Raw genomic sequence first — 26,285 nt, 5'->3', positions numbered from 1 at the left:
TTTTAAATAACCACTCATCGTTAAGTCTAGTGTCTGGGTGTCGAAACAAGGATTGGGATACCTAAGGAGACTGCATTTCTGACATAAGTTATTAGACTGCATTTCTGACGTGAGTTATTAGACTTATTATGTGGGCAACTGGGTGAAATGTAACTGCCTGTAATATGCAGGAGGTCAGACTCGATCTGTTGGTCCCTTCTGGTCTTAAACTCTATGAATCTCTGAACCTTAATTTTACCCTTTTGTTAGCATCTCTTATAATACTAATTATGTGGTCATAGCCTATACTTTCTACAGGACATCCACACTCCTGTCTTCATCATTCAGAGTGCAAGTATATGGTGCATGGTGGATATGGTAGTGTAGAGAATAAGACAGGGGTCCTGTAGATATGTATCTTATCCTTGGCAATGTTCTGTTTGCAATTTTCACTTGTAATTTGGCAATACATGCAAATTTTAAAAGGTTTAACGGAGAGCACATTTGAGCTTCCAGGAGACTGGATGAATGACAGTTAGTGAATGAGGCTGTGGTCCACTCACTGAACAATGATTATAAAAACAAATATTACTCATTCACAATCACTCTGTCTCATTCGCTGTGCACTGAATAGAAAAATCACTGGGCCTTCTGGAAAAATCGTATGTGTTCATGTAATTTTAAAGACAGTATTGTAATGCATATGCAAAACATGGGGGCAGATTTGAGCTGGTAGAGAAACCATTACTTGCAATTCTTTCAATATAGAACCCTGCTATTAATGTAGTTGTTTGGGTGGCTTATAGTCTTTGTCCTTCTCCCTAGTTACAGAGCCTATAACAGATATTTATTTTTTAAGTTTTTCAGATCTTCAAACAGAAGAAAAAGAGAAGAAAAAGTATGTTCTAAATATTTTTTCGGTTGCTTCAGGCCATTTATATGAACGCTTTTTAAGGTAATTTAAGCAAAAGGGAAAACTTAGGAATTTACTGGGAATACTCTAAAAGTTCATCAAAAAGTTAAAGAGTTTTTAGGAAGTATGGCTATTACTTCCTAAAATAATAGTAGGAATAATAACATTGCATAGAAAAAATGTACACAGGAAGGATCACATTTACTTTTGGTTCAACTATTGAATAATACTAGAGGTCAAATTGATCCAATATAGGTGTGTTCAAGAATATCATATCTTTCTCTTTTAAAGAAAATCTTTTTTAATGCTATCCATCAATGTATTTGATAAATATGAACACCAAAAGGCCAAAATCAGCCCTAGTGTATCCAGTTATAACTCCACAACTTCACTGGAGTCGTATCTGTTTAGATAATGGCTGAATGTGGCCCAAAATCTACATACTATCATGTGATGGCCCATTCCCTACATATACTAATACTACTGTATCCACAGGTTAATGATTTGATAAATCATAATTGTTTTAAGAGAATAATTATAGTGTGTTGTCAGACTGCTTAGAATACTTTTGTTCACAGATTTTTTGAAACAATTGACCAAGACTATTGCCATTGTGCGTGCTGTTACAGGGGTAACTGTACCTCTATCCTCTCTCTGAGTGCATCCCCTCAGAATGGAATTCTGTAATTCTCCCACTCCTATGACTAGTCTACACTAGAAGCGATACAGCAGCGCAGCTGCACCGCTGTAGTGTGTCTGGTGAAGATGCTCATGCTGATGGGAGAGAGCTCTCCAGTCACCATAATAAAACCACCTCCGCAAGAGGCAGTAGCTGTGTCAGGGGGAGAACCTCTCCTGCCGACATAGCTTTATCCACACCTGCAGTTAGGTTGGTGTAACTTACATCGTTCAGGAGGGTGGCTTATTCACATCGTGGAGCAACATAAGTTACACTGACGTAAGTGGTGTGTACAAGCCCTTAGACTCGTCCCAGGGCTGCAGTATCTTGTGGATCAACTGTTCTTACTTAGCAGGTCTGACTGAGCTTGGACACCTGCAGTTCTTCCCTCCAGAAATCTGTAAACAGTGAACTACAATGATTCAAAACAGCCTTCTTAAAATAAAATTATTCATTTTGCAGGAGGAACAAAGCATTTAGAGAAAACTGTTTATACCCATGTCTTTCTTACCGAGAGGCGTACCATCCCCTGATAGTAACCTAGGCAGGACTAACTTCTTCAGACTCCTCTGGCAGGCTGTCACGTATCTCAGTCTTGTTTCCCCAAGCAACTCTTCCGTCTCTCTTGAGAATGTTAGTTTTAAACCTGCCACCGTTCTTTTGATTTTCTGCTTTGCTAGGCCTTTTTCTGTCCCTTACACTGTCAGTATTCACTGAAGGGTGGCTTATCTTGAGCCATTCTGTCTCCTTCCTGCTTGTTTTTTCTTACAGTCCCTATTAAACTAAACCAATACCGTCATACAGTAAACATCCCAATAACCAAGTTAACACACAGTATTTATGAATTATTAGAGAGCAGCTCCATTTCAGTCACATGTGCATTTACCTGAGGATAGACCCTGTTAGTCGACCCATGTTTATTTAAACACTGTTCCTTCTAATGTGGTTTAAATACAGTTTAGCCAGTGTGGTGTAGACTGAGCTGTCTAAAAGCGGTCTAGAAAAATCTATGCCAGAATGCAGTTTATGATCATGGAAGTCACACCTTGCTTAAACTGTGTTGGCAAGAATCATAAATAGAATCAGGTTTGCTGCAAGCTTTTATTTCTAATATATAATGGGTCTTAAAACTGTAAAATCCCTTTTGATGTTATGGTTGAAATGTGATTTCATGATTATATTAATTTGTTTATTATAGACTTTTCTTTCCACAGAATTATGATGCTTTCCGTTCTGCGTCATACCAAGACACCTGTTAAATTTTGGTTTCTGAAAAATTATCTTTCTCCTACATTTAAGGTAAGTGTAATGTCCCTCTTTCATTGTGCTTGTATTGTTAATAACAGAGTAGTAAAATGAATAACAATGCATTGTCACTTTTACTGAATTTCATATTTTTATCATTAGAATAGATTTTAAAAATCACCAAATTAATTAAAATAACTACATTATGGAAACATTAATATCAAAGTTTTTAAACAGCCATTATATAAGATCTTTTTTTTTCTTCTGAAACCAAGGTAGAATGGGTACATTTTAAAAGTTTCTTATATTCTGACAGATTATATCATCTTGAGAAAAATACTTATAGTTGGGAATACCACTAGAATTATGGAAATTGTCAGAGCAGCAGAAACACTTTAAGTGTACCAATTGTACCACATTTTTTTTTAAGTAACAGCCGTGTTAGTCTGTATTCGCAAAAAGAAAAGGAGTACTTGTGGCACCTTAGAGACTAACCAATTTATTTGAGCATAAGCTTTTGTGAGCTACAGCTCACTTCATCGGATGCATACTGTGGAAAGTACAGAAGATCTTTCTATACACACAAAGCATGAAAAATGGGTGTTTACCACTACAAAAGGTTTTCTCTCCCCCCATCCCACTCCTGCTGGTAATAGCTTATCTAAAGTGATCACTCTCCTTACAACGTGTTTGATAATCAAGTTGGGCCATTGGATTTGTGCTGGAAATGGCCCAGCTTAATTATCATACACATTGTAAGGAGAGTGATCACTTTAGATAAGCTATTACCAGCAGGAGAGTGGGGTGGGAGGAGAGAAAGCCTTTTGTAGTGGTAAACACCCATTTTTTCATGCTTTGTGTGTATAAAAAGATCTTCCACAGTATGCATCCGATGAAGTGAGCTGTAGCTCACAAAAGCTTATGCTCAAATAAATTGGTTAGTCTCTAAGGTGCCACAAGTACTCCTTTTCTCTTTACAGAAGTGTTTCACTTTTAGAGCCAGCTGCAAGGCTGAACTGAAAGGATCTTGTCATTGTAGTTAATTTTATTTTGCATCAGACTCCATTTTTAAAACATTTTTGTGCATAATCGTGGTGTTAGTCAGTATGTCCTGACCCTAAAAGATTAAAAAAAAAATCACTTGGGGACATTAAAAAAAAGGAAATGTAATGTGGGGTAGGGGGATATATATAGGCTAGAGACAATAAGAATGGTTATAATTAAGAGAGCATTATCCATTGGTTAACTTATAGAAATGGGAGTTAGGAGTTATGGGTTAGGGTATCAACAATGCCAGCTTTGCTGTGTGACCTAGCCCAAGTCACTTAATCTCTGTGCATATTGCACTGCATAAAGTTTTGTTTATTCTTTTTCCATTTCTAGGAGATTATTCCTCACATGGCGAAAGAATATGGATTCCAGTATGAACTGGTACAGTATAAGTGGCCCCGCTGGCTTCATCAACAGACTGAAAAGCAAAGAATTATCTGGGGTTACAAAATTCTTTTTCTAGATGTTCTTTTTCCGCTGGCTGTGGACAAAATAATATTTGTTGATGCCGACCAGGTAAGAAACAATTTAGAAAAATACATCTGAAAGCAGGGTTTTGCATTGGTTCATGTCAACCCTTACCATCCCTGTAGATATCCTGTATCAGATATTGATCTCATCAGGTCTCAATAACTGGATTGGCCATCACTAAGCATTACTGAAGGTGCTGCATGATGTGGTGTTCAAAATTCAGTATGCAGCACTTTTTACTCATTAATGAAGTAATACCTTCACACCATAGACTTGGAGCCATTGTGCTGTCTCAAATGGATGTGGTGCTGAAGTTTTGATCAGGTGGTCATTAAAATTCCCAGGATACTTTTTGTAAGTGTTTTGGTGCTGAATAGATACGGTTTGTAAAGCATCTTCAGAACCTTTCTGAAAGGTAAGGGTATTATATGGCCTAGATTTGCAAATGTGACTAATGATCTGAGTGGCATAATTTTTGAGCGGCCAAACTGACGTACCTAACAGGTCCTGATTTTCAGAACGGAGGTGCTCATCACTTTTGGGAAATCATGCCTCTTTGAGGTGTGTCAGGTTGGGCATCCAAAAATGCTGGTTTATAAATCGAAGATGATGCTTTTTACTTATTATTTCTTTTAGTTATTAAATATGATCAGGCTTGGTAGAATTCAATTTTTATAATTTTGGCATCTATATATTTTTGTTTTAAAGCCTTTTTGCCTATTTGTATCCATTTAAATTTTCACTATTGTGCAAAATTATAGGGTTTAAGCATATTTTAATTTTTGTTGATTTAAAGTTTTGAAGTTGCAGGAAATTAGTAGGGTGTGTCAGGCAATTATTTAGTGACAGTAGACACAGATTCAAAATTAAATTTTTTACAACTATTAAACACACTGTCAATATCACAGGTCAAAATATATAAAGTACACATCTTTAAATCAAACTCTTAATTCTCAAGTAGCATTTTTCTTATTTTGCCTGTCTGTAAGTTTAGATTATTATTGATGGAAATATGTTTTAATTAGTTTGGCTGTGTATGGTGAAATTGATGTTTACTGACATTTACCAATAAAAATCTAATCCTTTGAAGCCTTACATAATATCCTATCCCAGGCTGGCTGGCCCTTTAAGAAGGGTAGGTTTCAACTTCACCTGTGACTGCTCATCTCCCTCAACTGCCTCCAGCTGATACTGTTTGACTGGGGATAAGGTAGTTGGGGTCAGTTATCAGACCCAACTGGGAAGCAGGCCACAGAGGTATGCTGCAGAGGCTGACCCTACCACAATAAAAAAAAAATAAAGTATGCATTTTGCCCAAGCAATAACTAGATAAACACATTCTAACAGACTATTGTATGTACTCTAGACTCATTTCTGTCAAAAATTTGTGGGAGTACAGTTGGCATTTGGAATATATCTAGCTAAGGGGGCAAAAGAACATTAAACTACAAAAAATAAGTGTTTCCTGTTTTTCTCTTGTTTAGATTGTGAGGAGTGACCTCAAAGAACTTAGAGATATAGATCTAAATGGAGCTCCCTATGGATATGTCCCCTTTTGTGACAGTCGCACAGAAATGGATGGATACCGTTTCTGGAAATCAGGGTATTGGGCATCACATCTTGGAAGAAGGAAATACCACATAAGGTAGGAACATTAATTTATATTTTTGGACTATTTGTAGAAATGTTTAAAATTTGGTCTTTTGTCAGTAAGGCATTCAATAACAATCAAATATTGCATTCAATAACAATCAGATATCCTGAGAGAGACAGAAATAAAGCATAAAATCCATGCAAGGTGGATTGATTTAAATCACTTAAGTGGAAAGCTTTGATTTAAGTCATCAATTTTAATCAACTTTTCCATTCGTACTTCAGTTATTTTCCTAAAGAAAGGCTCATTGTCATTGGTTGATATAACCATTAAAACATTTTGATTTATACCTAAATAGAACCTTTATACTACATTTGGTACTTATGATGGTATGCATTTATTTAAACAATTATATAGCTTAATACTTTCAGATTCTTATTAACTGTACATTTTTAGTATGTTAGAAAATGGTGAATGATATATCAAAACATGTTACATATAAACAACTAAATAATTTATTAAACATGGGGATTCACTGTAGTCAGTAAATTAAACTGATCATTTCAGGTTAGCCTGGGGAAAAATTCAACAATCCCTACCTGAAAGTGAGTGGAGCTTAAATTCCTTCTCGCCTGAATCTCTTGAAAATGAGACAAGTCTCCTAAGTTACTTAGGCTGTCCTTCAGACTTTTCAAACTTGTGGATCTGATCCCTTCCCTCCTCATTTTTATTCATAGACTGGAAGAGAGAGAGACCAGTTTTCCTGCTTTTTCAAATCCCAGTCGATTTCTCAACTTTGAGTTGAATTTGAGAATGAATTCGTCCAAATTAAGAAAATATGTTTTGTGCCTGCAGAAAAGGCTGCTGCTGTCAAAAGCTGGTTTAGTATTTCAACAAACTCTGGTTTCAGGTGCTTAGCTAGTGACTTCACCAGTTCAGTGACTTTCTTTAAATCATCAATCAGGAGACATGTATTATTTAAATGGTTCACTCCAGCCATATAATTTTATTATGTTTGGCATGATTGATGGGTGGTGCCCATGTCATAGAAGCATCTTCTTCAGCAGTTAGACACCTGTCCTGGTACTTTGGGTTGAGAATATTGGCAAGAAAATGAGGTGGAGTAAGTACTTGTTCCATCCATTTTTTTTACTGCCTATAATTTAACTTTGTTGTTGGGTATTTCTTTCTTCAGTGTCTCTTGAAGATCTTTCCAAATTTCAACAGCATCAGCAATACAGCAGCAATTTTCTACAGTTTGACACGGCTATGGAAATAGGTTTCCGTTTATTCAGCATATCTTCTATGTTTCTCTTTATTCTGCTGTTGACTACTTAGTCTGTGATAGTTCCATCTATTTTGTCATCATTTTTTCCACAAATGGTCATCAGAATAGTTCAGTTCTTAATAAATAGCTCAGAACAGTCAACCACTGAATTCCACTGTACGTCTTGTGGGAGAATTAGTTTGGGTCCTCCTGCTCTCTTCAGTGAAGCTGAAGCAAAGTGGTTGTTACCGAAGTATTTTGCAATTACAGCAACATTTTCCTTTATTCCCGGAGTTGTACTTAAATATTGGGCTAGACGATTCATCAAATGAGTACTGCACCTATGTTATAAGTTTTTCAGGTTCTCTTCATTATCTTGCTCTAAATTTCTTCCTATCTTTGCTACATTTGCAACACTGCCTGTGACAAAGCTACACACTTCAATTTTTGTTCAGTTAGTTATAGCTTTTGCTTCTACTTCTATTGCTATTTCTTTTAAATATTCTGTTGTATCTGTTGTTTTTGCAAGATAGACAACTCCATATTCTCTTGCCAAACAAACACATATTACTGGATCACTGTGTACATTGTTCCACCCATCAAGACTTAGATTAACAAATTTCCCTTCAGTGTTTTTTGCACACTGTTCAATTTCCTTCTCATACATTGTGTCCAGTAACCTTCCAGCACTCTCTCTTCTGGAAGATGGAAAAGTAGCCTGGTTGTAATGAGAGAACCATATCTAAGGTTGCATTGTGAAGAATTTTGTCCCTTCTTCCCAAAGCGTCCTGCTCCTTCTGCCTTGTTACATAACTCTTATTCTTACAGAAAACAAATGAACTCACAACAATCTAAAACTTCTGTTTGTATAACCCACATATCTTTTAGACTGCAATATTATAGTTGTTTAGAGACGGAAAGGAAGGCAATTGAGAAATTAATGGATTTCTGTTTGCATCTCTGTCTGTGTTCACATGCAAGGAAACAGAGAAAGGCCATTTACTTGAAGTGCTGAGAACCATCCAGAAGCAAGGGCTGGTAGTTTTGGGGCAGATCAGTATTTTTCCATGAGCCAGAGAGTAAGTTTCCATGATGGGTGAAGACACAGATATTCATAATTTGAGAAATGAGCCAATCAGAGTTCAGGTAGGGAGAAGCTATAAAATGGGAGAATGAGCTCACAGGTGGACTCATTGGATGATCTGGATGAGATACATGATGGTGTTCTTGGTGTCAGAGGCTGGGTCCCAACACTTGCAATGCCTTTGCTAGTCTCTTACACCCAGTAGCACAGCCCCTGGTCCCCCCACAGGATCAAGCCCTCAATATGGTACATGATTCACTGTGACATTTATAAAGTTTAACCTCAAACGTTAGTTTTCCCTCTGATTCTCTGTCTCATATAAAAAAACAGCCTTTAACTCAAAGTTTTTGATAGGGGCTTATGGATTCAGTATGTTTCTTTTTATTTAAATGTTAAGAGATTATAATAATTTTAGGCTTAACATTTTTGTATTAAATTCAGATTTCATTTTCAACAGGTTTATTTTTAAGAAAAACTTATAATTTAAATAACACATTAAAATCTGATTAATAAAAAAAATCCAATTAAATTTTTTAATTGATTTTTTTTTATCCACCCTAAATCCATGTGGTAGATTGATTAGCACATGTTGAGTTCACGTCTTATGTTGGGGCTTCAGCTAGTTACTTAAAATAACATTCCTTTAATGCAGACACAGTATTTGTCTCCTTGTCATCAAGTTTTTTCCTGTTTCTAATAGGTACGTCAAAATATGCAAATCTTAATGAATTTTTGTTTTTGTAGTGCCTTGTATGTTGTGGATCTTAAGAAGTTCAGAAAGATTGCTGCAGGAGACAGACTTCGGGGCCAATACCAGGCTCTCAGTCAAGATCCAAACAGTCTATCAAACTTAGATCAGGTATGCAAGAGTTTAATGTCTGCCTGAAGATAAATGACATTTTTTCTTTTCTTTAAAATATTCTTCCTGCTTTTCTCTAATGTTCTCACTGTTTGTGGTTTGCATGTAGACTTAATTACTTCCTTACTATTATAGGAGGAGCTCTCCATAGAAGGTTTTGCAAATGCACTTCTGTGTTGCTATCACATTACAACATTTTTGAGTTGTGATCTGGTTACTAAAGTATAGATAGAATTTCCAGGGGTAGGTATTTTTATTATATTTATTATCAAATAAATTATGTAAATTATGCACATTTTTAGGAAAATAGAATGTCAGGTTATAACTCTCCTACTATCTAATGTGTGTAAATCTTCTCTTTTTGCAGTCTGTGCAATGGAATCCAACCTACCACCCGTCAGTACAAACAGACCAAAATGCAAGGAGAGTTCTAATGGTTGATTTTTGATTTTTGATTTTTGTTGTCAGTCAGCTTTTTAGTGCAAAAAATTCCAAATCTTATTGTTGGCGCACACTTCAGCAGACATGGCATTGTGTAACTGATGGACTAGGCCCAGATGCCCCCTCAGGGAGGCCTCAGGCCACACCTGTCCCAGGAAAGGAACAAGTCCTCCAAGCAGTCTAGAGAGACTGTGCAGGAAGCAGCCAGTCAGGGGGAGGCTAAAAAGGTCTAACCAATCAGAGAGGCTGCAGGGAGCAACCCATCAGGGCCTCAGAGTGCCATATAAAAAGGAGCTGCAGAGGCGGTCAATTCCTTGCTGGAGCCAGAGGAGTCCAGTTGGTGCTTCTGGCTGGCCAAAGGAAACTGAAGCACCATGGACAGATCAGTGCTGGCAGGGACCAGGAGAGCAAAAAGGCTGGCTGGCTGCTGGGACTGAATACAAGACTTCAGCCCTACAGAAAGGGTTGACACATTGCTGAAGGCCAACGCCTCGGGGAGGTGGTCCAGGGAACCGAAAGCAGTTTAGATAAAGGGACACGGCGGCACATGGCTGCTATTCAGAGAGTCCCTGAGCTGGGACCTGGAGTAGTGGGCAGCCCGGGTCACACCCATAGGCCACTGGGCAAGTGGCCTACCATTGGAGAGCAATAAACCCCCAGAAGGGGATCTGAACTACTTAGTAACCCAGCTGGAGAGCTAGGGTCAGAAGGGCCCAGAGAGGGCAAAACCATGGCCTCTAGGAAGGAAGCCCAAGGTCGGGACTGTTTAAAGACTGCAGACACACCTGACCACAAGGGGTACAATGAAAAAAGTTTCAGGAAAACTGACTTAGAGGAAGGATCCAAAGAAGAGGACCTCGGTCTCCCACTACCAGGAGTCAGCTCCCAAAGGCCTGGATCTCCCACTAAGTATACAGTGTCAGAGGCCTCAGCCTGTTGACTCAGTACCATGGAGGCAAAGGACTCTTCTTCTGGTACCGATGTGGCTGTGAGATCCCTGAGCACTTAGGGGAAACGTGACTCCAGTAGGCTACAGTACCATCTGTGAAGGACAGGGAGGTCCAGGACAGTCTTCTAGCATGGCACCATCTACATCAGGCTTACCAATGGTGCTGTCTCACTCCGCTCCATCAGTACTGGTGAAATTGCAGCACCAGGCACCTTCGGCCCTGGCACCTACGTGCTTCAAATCAATTGGCACTGTCAACCTCAACTGCTACATTGGTACCAACATACTTGGTACTGCAGGAATTTTGCTACTCCAGGCCCTTGTCAGTGTTAGATGAGCCATAGTCCCCACTGTTTATGGGTACCAAACGACTCTCAGTACCAAGACTCCAGTCTCTGGATTACCATTGCTACCATTGGATTCTCTGCCCTTTTCTATTACCTCCCCTCATTCTGGACATTGAGGAGAATGAAGGAGACATTCAATCTATCAGTGGGGGGTTCCTCTCCATATCATTACAGGAACCCATATTTTGACAAGAATCCTTGTCCACGTCAGGGATGGTAGAATAAGTCCTGTGTACCACCTCCACTCCTATATGAGACTCCCCCCTCCCACCCACCCCCTGCCCGAGTGGCCATACTGGTATCCTTGGGCAGCAGTTTGCCAGACCTCTGGTTTTATTGCACCAGGAGAGTAGGGCTGCGAAGAGGAACAGCGTGGAGACATCAACCGGTGCCAACTGGTGCTGGGATGACTGGTGCCGGGAGCGGGACCTCCACAGTGTCAGGGACCAGTGCCATGACAGGGAGCGGTGATGAGAGTGGGAGCATTGACATGAGTCTGACCGGTGCTGTGAGCCAGTGTCTCCAGGACTCCGAGCGATGTCTTCTCTCCGGTGGCCTCGGAGATGCAGGTGGATGCATCATCGTGGGCTTGCCTTGAGACAGTGCTGCATGCTACGGAACTGGAGGCTTCTCTTGTGGGGCCAGGGACCATGGTGCTGTCATGGCGATTAATTCCCTCACAGCCTCAAAGGTGTCCAGGGTGGATGGTAGTTCCACCTCTACCACCTGGCTCAGGGAGTCCAACAGCACCGAACTCGACGGTCCCCTTTGTGGGGCCAAAGTCGATGGTGCCATCTCCTGAGCTTTTGATGCCTGGTGCTCCTCCACGCGACACCGCAGTGGCACTCTCCAGTAAAGCAGGTCTTGGTGCCGGAGATAGTCTCCTGTCCTGCTTCCGGTGCCACTTCTGTGGCACTGGGGAGTGAGACTGGGCTGGATAGATTCCACCAGCTTTGGTGCCAGGGAGCGATGGTGCCAAGGGTCTCTGGGCCCAGAGTCTTTCCTCAGCCCCGCTTCTCTAATGGAAGCTGGAGCGCTCTGCACTGACGAACTCAGTGCCGGGTCCTGCAGCCCCATGGTGGGCTGCAGTCTCAGTGCCATCTCCATAAGGAGCTGTTTTAAATGAAAGTCCCACTCCTTTTTAGTTCTGGGATGGAACCCTTTGCAAATCTTGCACCGTTCAGACACTTAAGACAAGAGTTGTGGGGGTCGGCCGTTGGCATGGGCTTGTGGCAAAACATGCAGGTCTTGAAACCTTGAGATCGAGGCATGCCCCAAGGGGAGAATAGAAAGATGGGGTGGGAGGAAAGAACCCCCCACTACTAACTAACTTAACTATAAACTACAAACACTATTAAAACTACAACTATTAAAAAAAGCTAGGAGAACAAGGCGAGTACTTGCAAGAGCAAGCCACCACAGTTCTAATGACTATCACTTGTGGTAAGAGGAAGCTGAGGAGGCGCCAGGTCGGCAGGGTCATATATTGAGCACCATGGAGGCACCACTCTAGGGGGCTTCACAGTCAACCTGATGGGTGCTGCTAGGGGAAAAACTTTCTGACAACTGGAATCGACATGAGCAAGCACTCAAAGAAGAACACAAGTTGCTGGACATTCTACAGTCAGCAACACCAACCAAAATTGTGCTACGTATCAGAGAGGTGCTTTCGGATCTGACAGAGACTGTTTGGCAGACTCCAGTAATAGTAACACCAACTTGCAAATGGTCTGATAAAAAATACATCCCCACCAAGGGCTTTGAATTTTTATTTGCTCACTCACTATCGAATTCTCAGAATATAAGAATGGCTGTACTGGGTCAGACCAAACCCAGGATCCTGTCTTCCGATGGTGGCCAATGCCAGGTGCCCCAGAGGGAATGAACAGAACAGGTAATCAAGTGAACCATCCCCTGTCACAGCTTCTGGCCAACAGATGCTAGGGACACTATCCCTGCCCATCCTGGTTAATAGCCATTGATTGACCTATCTTCCATGAACTTATCTAGTTCTTTTTTGAACCCTGTTATAGTCTTGGCCTTCACAACATCCTCTGGCAAAGAGTTCCGCAGGTTGACTGTGTATTGTGTGAAGAAATACTTCCTTCTGTTTGTTTTAAACCTACTGCCTATTTCATTTGGTGACCCCTAGTTCTTGTGTTATGAGAAGGAGTAAATAACACTTCCCTATTTGCTTTCTCCACAACAGTCATCGTCATCTCTTTTCCAAGCTGAAAAGCCCCAGCCTTATTAATCTCTCCTCATACCCCTAATCTTTTTTGTTGCCCTTTTCTAATTGTTCTAATTGTACCTTTTCCAATTCCAGTATATCTTTTTTGAGATGGGGTGACTAGATGTGCATGCAGTATTCAAGATGTTGGCGTATCATGGACTTATATAGAGGCAATATGTCTTCTTATCTATCCCTTTCTTAATGATTCCCAACATTCTGTTCTCTTGAGAGGGCCTTCCCTCTTATCCCATGGCAGCCAACTTTGCTTAAGATCCTTTGGTGAGGGACCTTGTCAAAGGCTTTCTGAAAATCTGAGTACACTATATCCACTGGATCCCCCTTGTTCACATGTTTGTTGACCCGCCCCCCCCAAAGAATTGTAGTAGATTGATGAGGCATGATTTCCCTTTACAAAAACCATGTTGACTCTTCCCCAACAAATCATGTTCATCTGTGTGTCTGATCATTCTTTTCTTTACTATAGTTTCAACCAATTTGCCAGGTACTGAGGTTAGGCTTACTGGCCTGTAATTGCCTGGGTCGCCTCTGGAGCCTTTTAAAAAAATTGGTGTCACATTAGCTGTCCTCCAGTCATCTGGTACTGGTAAACCCCTTTAAAATCCCTCCTGGCCAGAGGAAAAATCCTCTCACCTGTAAAGGGTTAAGAAGCTAAAGGTAACCTCGCTGGCACCTGACCAAAATGACCAATGAGGAGACAAGATACTTTCAAAAGCTGGGAAGAGGAAGAGAAACAAAGGGTCTGTGTCTGTCGGTATACTGCTTTTGCCAGGGATAGACCAGGAATGGAGACTTAGAACTTTTAGTAAGTAATCTAGCTAGGTATGTGTTAGATTATGATTTCTTTAAATGGCTGAGAAAAGAACTGTGCTGAATAGAATGACTATTTCTGTCTGTGTGTCTTTTTTGTAACTTAAGGTTTTGCCTAGAGGGATTCTCTATGTTTTGAATCTAATTACCCTGTAAGATATCTACCATCCTGATTTTACAGAGGTGATTCCTTTACTTCTATTTCTATTAAAAGTCTTCTTGTAAGAAAACTGAATGCTTTTTCATTGTTCTCAGATCCAAGGGTTTGGGTCTGTGGTCACCTATGCAAATTGGTGAGGATTTTTACCAAACCTTTCCCAGGAAGTGGGGTGCAAGGGTTGGGAGGATTTTGGGGGGAAAAGACGTGTCCAAACTACGTTTCCCAGTAAACCCAGTTAGAGTTTGGTGGTGGCAGTGGCTATTCCAAGGGCAAAGGATAAAATTAATTTATACCTTGGGGAAGTTTTAACCTAAGCTGGTAAAAGTAAGCTTAGGAGGTTTTCATGCAGGTCCCCACATCTGTACCCTAGAGTTCAGAGTGGGGGAGGAACCTTGACAGGTACAGAAGCTGATTTAAATGATAGGTTACAGACTAGAGTTAGTAGTTCTGCAATTTCACATTTGACTTCCTTCAGAACTCTTGGGTGAATACCATCAGGTCCTAGTGACTTACTACTGTTTAGTTTATCAGTTTTTCCAAAACCTCAATCTGGGACAGTTCCTCAGATTTGTCACCTAAAAAGAATGGCTCAGATTTGGAAATCTCCCTCGCATCCTCAGCTGTGAAGACCAATGCAAAGAATTCATTTAGTTTCTCTGCAGTGGCCTTATCATCTTTGACTGCTCCTTTAGCACCTTGATCGTCCAGTAGCCCCACTGGTTGTTTAGCAGGTTGTTACCTACTTCTGATGTACTTAAAACATTTTTGCTATTACTTTTTCAGTCTTTGACTAGCTGTTCTTCAAATTCTTTTTTAGCCTTCCTAATTATATTTTTACACTTCATTTGTCAGCGTTTATGCTCCTTTCTGTTTTTCTCACTAGGATTTAACTTCCACTTTTTAAAGGATGCCTTTTTGTCTCTCAATGCTTTTTTTACTTTGTTGTTTAGCCACAGTGGCACTTTTTTGGTCCTCTTACTGTGTATTTAATTTGGGGAATACATTTAAGTTGAGCCTCTATTATGGATCTTTAAAAAGTTTTCAGGTAGCTTTCAGGGATTTCACTTTTGGTACTGAACCTTTTAATTTCTGTTTAACTAACTACCTCATTTTTGTGTAGTTTCCTTTTCTGAAATTAAATGGTACCATGGTGGGCTGCTTGGTGTTTTCCCCCCCAGCAGGGATGTTAAATGTAATTATATTATGGTCACTATTACCAAGCGGTCCAACTATATTCACCTCTTGAGCCAGATCCTGTGCTCCACTTAAGACTAAATCAAGAATTGTCTCTCCTCTTGTTGCGTGGATATGGTGCCTCTCCTTTGGTGGTGGATATGGTGAATGATCAAGGGAAACAAACACCATATCAAGTGGACTTTGTATGACAAAGTTCAGAAGTGTCTGGACTTTTTTGACAGAAGTCCTATTCATCTGTCACCCTGTAGTTTCAGATTGTGAATTACCAGGCTATCATGGCAAAATATAATTACAAACGCTACACAAAATTTACTGCTTTTATTGAGCATCTTCCACTGGAACAAAGAGAAATTTCAGGCCATCATTGCTGAGGAACAGATACTGGCAAGGACATGCCTTCAAGCATCCCTAGATATGGCATAAACCATGGCTCATTCCATCTCTGTGGAGGTAGTTATGCACAGGGCATCCTGGGTCCAACTGTCTGGCTTTCCCAGAGAGGTCCAGAGTACTGTAGAGAACCCTCCCCTTGGTTGTCTGAAGTTGTTTTCAGAGAATACAAATGAGTCCCTGCAACACTTAGACTCCCTGGTGACTGCACAATTTCTGAGAAGTTAAACCCCTCTGAACAAAAGAAAATTTAGGTCACAAATCACCCAGAGATCCCATCCAATCCAGTTCTGAGGATTTCACAGACCCACAGAACCCCCAGGAAAAAACCAAGGTCTCATCTGGTATCACAGGAGTTCCAATACTCGAGAGAGCTGTCAGTGTCAGATGAACCAGAGACCCTTTTGTTGTCAGGCACCAAGTGCCTCATGGTACCGAGACCTCGGTCTCTGAGTGGCCACTCTGTAGCAAAGGACTCTCCTCCATCCTCGTTGGTTGCTCCCCCATGGGAGGATCTGGAAGAAGAAGAAGAGGATTCCCAGTTGGCCTCCTCAATTTCTGCTAGGGGTTGTCCTACATATTCCTTCAGGAATCCATTCTCACACAGGGAGGATTTTGTGGCACATCAAACATGGTGGACTGCTCCCTTATGGACCCTTGCAATGGCCACATTGGGATCCGTTATCTGCCTGTCAGTAAGGCTGCATATCTGTCACGGAAGTCATGGATTCAGTGACTTTCTGCGACCTCCATGACTTCTGCAGTGGCCAGTGTGGCTGACCTCAGGGCGACCTGAGCAGCTGGCCACAGCCATACCAGCCTCTGCTTGGTGATCCCTGGCTGCTGACCCCAGGGACTGCCCAAGCAGCGGCTGGTGGGGCTGGCCTCGGGGGGGCCCCCCAGAGCAGCAATGCCCTGGGGACCCCTCAGCTAAGATTTAGTCAGGGGTATTTATAGTAAAAGTCATGGACAGGTCATGAGCTGTGAATTTTTGTTTATTGCCCATGACCTGTCCATGACTTTTATTAAAAATACACGTGACTCAATCATAGCCTTACCTATCTGCAACAATTTGATAAATTACAGTACTGTCCCTTAGGGAAACCGGGATTCCATATCTTCCTCCTACTTTTCCAAGGCAGGAGGAGATGTTTGAGGAGTTGGAGGCTAGGACAGATGAGGAAGTCAGCCCTCAAGCTCCTATTTAATCACCGTTGCTGGATGAGGTGCTCATGCTTCCCCGCTCCTTCCATTGCCAACTACTTCAGACAATTCCAGGACCTCAATAGAAGGGTGGCACACATTCTGCAGATCCTTCTGGAGGAGGTCAAAGATGAGTAGTATAGGCTTCACCTTCCAAGCAACACCTTCCAGATTGGTGCTACCTATTAATGAGACTCTCATGGATCTGGCTAAGATGGTATGGAAGTTGCTGGCCACTATTCCACCAATGTGCAAAAGGGTGAGTAAGGTGTATTATGTGTTGCCTAAAGATTCTGAGTTTTGGTTTTCCCATCTTCCACCTAACTCTCTTGCGGTGGATGCTGTGAATGAGAGGGGTTGACAGCAATTCTTGAGGGCTATCCTCTTATACCAAGGATCAGAAGTTACTGGATCTCTTTTGGCAAAAGCTTACTTGTCCACCACCTTGAAGTTCTGGATTGCAAACTATCAGGTGACCATAGTCAAATATAACTTCACTAATTACAACAGCCTCATGGCCTTTATTGAAGATCTGCCACATGACTGCAGGGAACAATTCCAGTCTATTGTTGCAGAGAGTCCGTTCTTTTGTCCAGAATGGCCTTCCAGCCATCCTTAGATACTGCAGATTCTGCTGCCAGATCCATTTCCATGGTAGTGGTTATGCACAGGGCACCCTGGCTTCAGTTTTCAGGGTTTTCTAGAGAGGTCCAAAGCACAGCCGAGGACCTCCCCTTTGATGGCCACAGACTCTTTTCTGAGACCATGAATGATTCTCTGGACACACTTAAGGACTCTAGGGCTACCATATGTTCCTTGGGATATTTATGGACCTACAAGCAAGAAGTGTTTCAGTAGGTCACAGATTTCCCAGAGATTACGCCCTGCTCAGTTCCCAGGGTGCTAAAGATCTTCATAACTCCCCAGAAAGAGAGACAGGTTTCAGAGGAAGAGGGCCGCCCTCAATCACCTAAACAGCAGTTTTGATGGGTTTAGTAGAGGATTTGACTCCTCCCATTTCTCTATAGTTGTACCCTTTAGCCCACTTCCCTCCCTTTGGGGACTATTTTGTCCCTTTCCACTAGGCTTGGGAGTGAATCACCATGGACCAATACAGGCCATAACATACACCCTCCAGTTTTTGTCACTCCCTCTCCTTTCTCATGAGCTTCTACTAAGGCAGGATGTGGAGACTCTCTCTTCTGGCTAGAAGCAAGAGATCCAGTCCTTTCCCCTCACAGGGGCAAGAGGTTCTACTTGAAATACTTCCTCGTACTGAAAAAGGACAGAAGTTGAAGGCCAATCTTAAATCTAAGACAGCTGAACGAGTTCGTGAAGCCTCAGAAGTTCAGGATGGCTAGCAATTTTAATTCCTGTTCTAGAGGAAGGGGATTGTTTTCATCCCTCGACCTGCAAGATTCCTACTTCTATATAGTCATACTCCCATCGCACAGGAAATACCTATGATTCACCATAGACCAAGATCATTTCCAGTACCAAGTGCTTTCTTTCAGTATATCTTCAGTGCCAAGGGTGTTCTTGAAGATTTTAGTAGTAGTGGCAGCTTACCTTTGACAAAAAGCTTACCTTTGACAAAAAGCAATTTTCCCCGTACCTTGACAACTGGCATCTCAAAGGCCACTCTTTCAAGGCATTGTCATCCGCTCAGAAGGTCCTTGCTCTGTTCTGGGAGTTGGGGCCTACAGCTGAATATAAAGAAATTCATATTTCTTTATATTCAGCTGTAGGTGCAAGGAATTCAGCTGTAGGTGCAAGGAATTCAGTTTATAGACTTCTGACTTACCACAACAAGAAATGTTGCCATTAATATTCCAGAGCGGGGATCGGACAGCACTCCTTGGGAGATACTCTTCTCTTTCCTTGGGATGAAGGCTTCCTGTATGCCTTTCCCCCATTTCCTCTTCTGATAAAGGTCCTGTTGAAGGTAAAAGGGGACAAAGCAAACATCATTCTGATTACCCTTAGCTGGCCCAGGCATATGTGATACCCTTACTTGTTGACGCTGGTGGTTTGTCAACCTATGACCCTTTTGGTCATTCCTTGACTTCTGTCACAGAACGAGGGTCGCACTCTCCATCCTAATCTGTGGACCCTGTGACTCAAAGCGTGGCTCCCGCATGGTTCCAGCGCATAGAAGCATCTTGCTCTAAGGAGTTGAGGAAGGTGGCATTACACAGTAGAAAGGATGCTACTCATCACACCTACTTTCAGAAACGGAAGAGGTTTCAGATCTGGTGCCAACCCAGGGGAATCCACCCTGCTATGTCCACCCTACTACTGGTGTTAAAATACCTGTTATCCCTAAAGAAATCAAGCCTTTCTGTTAGCTTGCTGAATGTTCAGCTAGCAGCGATTGCAATCTTTCACCAGCAGGTAGAGGGCTGTTCAGTCTTCTCCCACGCTATTACAAAGCGGTTCCTTAAAGACGTTATGAACCTCTTCCTGCAACCTAGATCCCCCACTCCACTAATGGGACCTAAATTTGGTGTTAAAAGGGCTGACTAGACCACCGTTTGAACCTGTGGCCACCTGCTCATTGACTCATGTTTCCATGAAGATGGTGTGCCTTATCGCCGTTACTTCAGCGAGAAGCAGAGGGAAAACAGCAGTGCTGATGGCTCATCCCCTTTTCACAGTATTCTTCCTGGCCAAGATCACGCTGACACTGCATTCAATGTTCATCCCTAATGTGTCTTCTGCTTTCCACTGAATCAACTCATTCAAGCTTCCAGCGTTTCATCCTAAACCTCATGCAGATAACAGAGAGACGATCCTCCATATGCTTGATGTGAGAAGAGTCATGGCCTTCTACTTGACTAGGACAAAGGCCTTTAGGAAATCCAAGAAACTTTCATCTCCCTTGCGAAAAGGTCAAAAGGTACAGCTAGCTCAGCTCACTGACTCTCAAAGTGTGTCTCTGGCTGTATTAAACTCTGCTACCAACTGCGTGCAGAAGCACCCCCATCTTCAATACGCATGCATTCAACGAGGTCATTGTCCTCGTCCATTGCCCTCGCCAAGGGTATCCCTATATCAGAAATCAGCAGAGCTGCTACTTGGGCATCTGCTCATACTTTTGCTGAACACTATGCCATCTTGGGGGATTTGGTTACATATGCCCAGTTCAGCACCACGGTTGGGCATCTTTGTCAGATGTGACTTCCAGCCTCCACTGCTGGATACTGCTCTGGAGTCACCTATAATGGAGCACCCACAGGGTCACTATTCGAAAAAGAAGTAGTTACCTTGTGCAGTAACGATGGTTCTTTGAGAAGTGTATCCCTATTGGTGCTCCACGACCCACCATCCTCCCCTCTACTCAGAGTTTCACGAATGAACTCTGCAGTACAGACGGAACTGAGAGGGAAATGCTTGCACATGCTGGCTAGCCTCATGGCAGGTGAGGAGCCGGCACATATTGATATTCTTTGATCTGCAGCGTGGGGGCACATACATACCTACAGTGGAGCACCCAGTACTATCTTCTGTTCTGAAGCTCTCCTTCCTCCCAGGAAACTGCTTAGAAGTCACCTGAAGTGGAGCACCCATAGGGTCATTTCTCAAAGAAGGAAAAGAGGTTATTCACCTTGTGCAGTAACTGCAGTTCTTCAAGATGTGTCCCTATGGTTTCTCCACTACCCACCCTTCCTTCCCCTCTCCTTCAGACTGTTCTGTGGAGACATTTGGGTGAAGGAGGAACTAAGGGTGGTTCACATATGCATCCCTATATAGGCTTATTATCCAGCCTATATAGGAGGCATAGGACACATCCGTGGGCCAAACAGGCATGTCTAGCAGATAAATCTCTGATCAAGGACTCAAGGGGGGCACCTGAAGCAGAGCACCCATATCCATTTACAAGTAATGAGAATGATAAAGAAATGCATACAGTTTTTAAGAGGAAATGTTTCCTTTATGAAAATGAGAATTGCATTTCTATTAAAGCTGAGGCAGTACCGTAACCTCTCTTTAAAGTGAAGTAGGACATCAAACTGTACCTGCGAAGATTCTGTCATACTGTAAACCAAAATAAAGAACAGTTTTTAGAAGTGGTTTTGGTGTCTGAAAGGTCTTAGTTTCAACTGATTAAACAACTCTTTGAGAGAATGAGAAGTCTGATACTGTGATGGAAATAACAGCCTTGCTGTTGCAACAGTTATTTCTCTTTGCCATGACTATTTTCTTTTACTTGGCCTTCTAGAAGTAGTAAGGCAGTTTTTATAGATAAGGCATTCTTCTGAAAGGATAACCAATTGAATTGACTTTTATGTTTAATAACACAGCTTCAATAATCTGCTTTAAACCATGCAAGTGGTGAATAGCTATCTGTACGCTACTACCCTTCTAATCTTTATAACCTTGCAGCACCCTCCATTTGTACATTCACAAACTTTTTCTCACTGAAGAATTCTGATTCCATTTAGAAAGTCAGTGAGGTGCAGTAGAGGAACAATCTGGTTTTACTTGAATTTGAGAAGGTAACGGTCCACTTATTAGATCTCCTCAAGTTCATGAAACTTTTTTTGCAAAATAGCAAACATTAAATTTAAGTTAATATGTAACTAAGTATATCTTGATACTTGACACAGACTTAGTATAATCTTTACATGTTGTTGTCTAAACACACCCAGTAATTTTAGATACATATTTTAAAATGCATTAGATCTTTTACAAATCAAGTACAAATATGTGATTTTATTCTCTCCTGTTTATAATACATTATGAATGGTCAAGAAAATAAAAATATTTATGACTCTAGTAGTGCTTGGAGATGGAGATTTACATGTTCAAATATAAACACAGTGGGTATGTGCAAAATTGCTTATCAGTAGATGCAACAGTAGCATCTATATTTTTTTAACTTTGGACCGGACTATCTGAAGATATATTGTGCAAGGCTGGCTTTGTAATTTTGGGTGATCTCACACTTATTCTTAGATCCTGTTCCCTACACACTCAACAAACCATGGGCATTAACATCATTAGTTATATATATTGTGACAGACCCAGACCAGTGGGGTACAGGAGTCTGGTAGAAGGCAAATATACTGGCCACTGGGTGAATAGTTTTCTGCTCCCTGAGTGACCAGAGCAGGGGCTGCCCTAGAGCAATCCTAAAGCTAGAACCAATTAAGACAGGCAAGCTAATCAAGACACCTGGAGCCAATTAAGAACTTTCTAGAATTAATTATGGCAGGCAGGCTAATCGGGACACGTGGTTTAAAAAGGACCTCCCATCAGTTTTTAGGGGGGCGCGTAAGGGGCTGGGAGTGAGAGGACGTGCTGCCAGAGGACGGAGGAGTACAAGCGTTATCAGACACCAGGAGGAAGGTCCTGTAGTGAGGATAAAGAAGGTGTTGGGAGGAGGCCATGGGGAAGTAGCCCAGGAAGTTGTAGCTGTCACGCAGGTATTACAGGAGACACTCTAGACAGCTGCAATCCACAGGGCCTTGGGCTGGAATCCGGAGTAGAGGGTTCCCCCCAAACCTCCCAACTCTTGATCAGACACAGGAGGAATTGACCTGGACTGTGGGTTCCACCAGAGGGGAGGTCTCTGGGCTGTTCCCCGACCTACATGGTGGATCAGCAGACACTGTGGGGGGTTTTCTTCTTTTTTTCCCCATGCTGGCCAGTGATGAGGTTATCTGAGTGAACAGCAGATTTGGGCCACAAAAGTGGCCAAACTGAGGGCTGCCGTGAATCTCTGAGGCAAGCAAATCCACCAATAAGCGCAGGACCCATGAAGGTAGAGGAGGAACTTTGTCACTATATATATATATATACACACACAATATGTATATATTGTAATATTAATGTATTAATGTATTATCTGCACCACATATATATTAGTATGCATTAAGTACAAATATTATAGCAGTTATAGACTCTAAATTGGCCTACACCTTTAATATAATCGTGTTCTCTGATGCTAAGTACCCCCATAACACCTTGCATTAGTTGAAGTAAGATCTGACTTAAGTAGATAGGAAAATTGTCAGGATCAGGACATATGATTATTTTACTATAGCAATAGTTAGCGATGTATTCTCACAGGCCAACACTGCAGTGTCCCAAATGAAGAGGACAAGACGTGATTGTTCTATACATGTCAAACCAAGAAGGTGACTTCACACACCCCTTGCTACTTGGAATGCATGTATTCAGAACAAAGATAAGGGGTACACCATGGTACCAGAAAAAAAAAGGTAGAAAGCTGATTGGTTAAATCTAGTTTCATATGATGTATACCAGGGGCAGGCAAACTTTTTGGCCTGACGGCCACATCTATGTGGGAAAATTGCATGCAGGGTCATGAATGTAGGGCTGGAGCAGGGGGTTGGGGTGTGGGAGGGGGTGTGGTATGCAGAAAGGGGCTCAGGGCAAGGGGTTGGGGTGCAGGAAGGGTGCGGGGTGCACCACTGGGCTGACAATCTATAGTTAGCCCACCCCTGATGTATACAGTACCATTTACTTGTAAACAGGTAGAGTATAAAAAGGTGGCTTTAGGGATATAACTTTGGGAACACACCTTCTATGTAATGTGAATGTTACCGTGATGCATGAGACCGCTTCCCTGAGACTGGTGTCATATAGAACCCTTTTCCTGTGCTATATTATTATTGGTTTATAGCAATACACCTAACTAACACTGGTTATCTGGTCTCAAGTATATTTCATAATGAACCAAAGGGTGATCAAGCAATTGACTGTACAGTTTATCAACAATAGGCATCTACAATCCATTGTGTAAAGATGAGTTAAAAACAAGGAAATTTGAGTGAGGAGAAGAGCATAGGAAAGACTTATTACTTTTACCATTTTCAAAATAGCCCTCTGGAGTCTGCTTTTCTTTTAAAAAAATAAAAAGTAAATAGGTTCTAGAATGCAGTATTAGCATTGTGCTCTTGAAAGGAGTTTAAGAAAAATTGTTTTGGAAGTTTGGGGAATGGGAAGTGATTCAGTTATGCTTTGATAATTTCATAGAATCTAATTCTACAACCTTTATATTGGGTAGCACTTACCGTGAATAAGGTTGCAGAAGCAGACTCATAAATATCAGGTAGAAGCAGTATCACTTGCATCAAATATCAGAACATGAATTGAATCTAAGAGAGGACCACACATTATGGCAACACAAGGAAAATTTCCGTACTCATATTGTAATTAACAGATGGGACTGGATACCAAAGACTTTAGCAGTTATTAACCAATTTGAAAAACAAGTAGACAGGCACTTAGAGAGAAACTTAGTGAATAAAAATACTTCACAGAAATGGGAACAGAGATAGGTGTTTTTTGCCATCTCCTTCAAGTAGTAGTGTTATAATTCAGTTTTTGGTAACTGGTTATTGGCATATCAAAATTCAAGGTTACTAATTTTGTGATTGGTTAAATAATTTGTGCAGGATCTTCCCAATAACATGATTCATCAGTTGGCCATTAAGACTCTCCCTCAAGAATGGCTCTGGTGTGAAACCTGGTGTGACGATGAATCCAAGAAAAAGGCTAAAACAATTGATTTGGTAAGTCAATTAAGGGTTGATGAAAATGTCATTTTATTAACCCAAGTTTCTTCAATTTTCACAAGATATGAAATTTAGTTCTGTACTCATATACAAGACCCCATCAGTTCTGATGGTATCACTCGCTGAGTGACATGGAGGCAGCAATGCTGGGAAGTTCTGAAACACAAACTCCTCTTGTATAAGTGGCTGAAGCCCAGTAATATGCTTCCTTTCCTCTCAGAGCAGCTATAGCTCTTTTCCCAATTTTTGGCTTAATTTGCAGCTTCAACTTTGGAGGCTGCTGGGTGATAGTGGATAATAGCAAGCTCTTTTCACCACTGTCCCATATAGTTTCCCTCTCCTTCCCACATCCTCAAGCAAACAATAGAACTACGGTGAGATATTTGAAGGGTTGGTAAGTGTGGCTGGTCCCTATGTGCCAGTACTACACGCCCTCTGTGGCAGAGAAAGGCTCACCCTCCTTTTGAGGAGTATTAGCGGTGAGTCTTTAATCCTCAGTAAGTCTCACCAGTACAGATAGGTTGGGGAGATAAGAAGAGACTTGTTAGGCATAATTTGAGGGAGATATTCCATATTGGGGAAAAAGAGAAGGAAAAAACATTTCTCTGGAATGTTGATTTTAAACAATAGCTTATTGGAAGCTGTGCAAGGATTTGGAATGTTAGATTAAGTTCTAGAGAGATGAATTGGTGGGCAGAATGCAGGTCAAATGATTAAAAGAACTCGATAGATATATGAATTATTTCATAATTTATCATATGAGTATTACTTTAACTTATGGGGGGGCGTGCGCGCACATGCTTGTATACAACATACTAAGAAAAGTGTAGAGAAGGGCTTGGAGGAGGAAGAGAAAAATGTTCCTCACCTGTAACTTATTTCTGAAGGCATATGTTTAGCAGTCTTGACCCACCGTGATCTCAGATTATAGAGCCAGCCATAATTGTTCGGAAGAATAATGATCATTCTGTGTCTGTTACCAAAGGTTTATTGTGTATGTTTTACAGCTTTTATAGCATTTTTGCTTTTATTAGTGAGCTATTGTGAGGAGCCCTTGGTTGATGGACTCTTCTACTTCCTGGAAATCAGTTGTAATTTCTAGGATTACTTATAGAGTTGGTTGGAACATTTCTGTCAAAACAAAATTTTGCCAAACAATTAGGGGGAGGCAGATTGGAGGATTGGGCCAAAAGAAATCTGATGAAGTTCAACAAGGACAAGTGCAGAGTCCTGCACTTAGGACGGAAGAATCCAATGCACCGCTACAGACTAGGGACCAAATGGCTCGGCAGCAGTTCTGCAGAAAAGGACCTAGGGGTTACAGTGGATGAGAAGCTGGATATGAGTCAACAGTGTGCCCTTGTTGCCAAGAAGGCCAATGGCATTTTGGGATGTATAAGTAGGGGCATTGCCAGCAGATCGAGGGATGTGATCATTCCCCTCTATTTGACATTGGTGAGGCCTCATCTGGAGTACTGTGTCCAGTTTTGGGCCCCACACTACAAGAAGGATGTGGAAAAGTTGGAGCGAGTCCAGTGGAGGGCAACAAAAATGATTAGGGGACTGGAACACATGGCTTATGAGGAGAGGCTGAGGGAACTGGGGATGTTTAGTCTACGGAAGAGAAGAATGAGGGGGGATTTGATAGTTGCTTTCAACTACCTGAAAGGGGGTTCCAAAGAGGATGGATCTAGACTGTTCTCAGTGGTAGCAGATGACAGAACAAGGAGTAATGGTCTCAAGTTACAGTGGGGGAGATTTAGGTTGGATATTAGGAAAAACTTTTTCACTAGGAGGGTGGTGAAACACTGGAATGTGTTACCTAGGGAGGTGGTGGAATCTCCTTCCT

The 26,285-nt window shown here is 41.6% G+C and overlaps 1 protein-coding gene across 2 annotated transcripts in view; it reads left to right on the top strand.

Moving 5' to 3' along the window:
- The window catches only part of UGGT2 (UDP-glucose glycoprotein glucosyltransferase 2), a 301,267-nt gene that overhangs the window by 262,819 nt on the left and 12,163 nt on the right, over nt 1–26,285 (top strand). The window contains exons 32-37 of one of the 2 annotated variants that reach the window (XM_073348024.2): nt 839–877; nt 2,786–2,870; nt 4,200–4,382; nt 5,822–5,982; nt 9,027–9,141; nt 24,317–24,433. In XM_073348024.2, the coding sequence (XP_073204125.2) occupies nt 839–877; nt 2,786–2,870; nt 4,200–4,382; nt 5,822–5,982; nt 9,027–9,141; nt 24,317–24,433 (700 nt within the window). Of the gene's footprint in view, nt 1–838; nt 935–2,785; nt 2,871–4,199; nt 4,383–5,821; nt 5,983–9,026; nt 9,142–24,316; nt 24,434–26,285 lie in introns of both variants that reach the window. The other variant, XM_073348019.2, reaches the window with a different exon arrangement.

The sequence above is a fragment of the Lepidochelys kempii genome, chromosome 1 (genome assembly GCF_965140285.1).
Source record: "Lepidochelys kempii isolate rLepKem1 chromosome 1, rLepKem1.hap1, whole genome shotgun sequence".
In the NCBI taxonomy this organism is placed as follows: domain Eukaryota; kingdom Metazoa; phylum Chordata; order Testudines; family Cheloniidae; genus Lepidochelys; species Lepidochelys kempii.
This window is presented reverse-complemented; position numbering and strand designations above follow the sequence as displayed.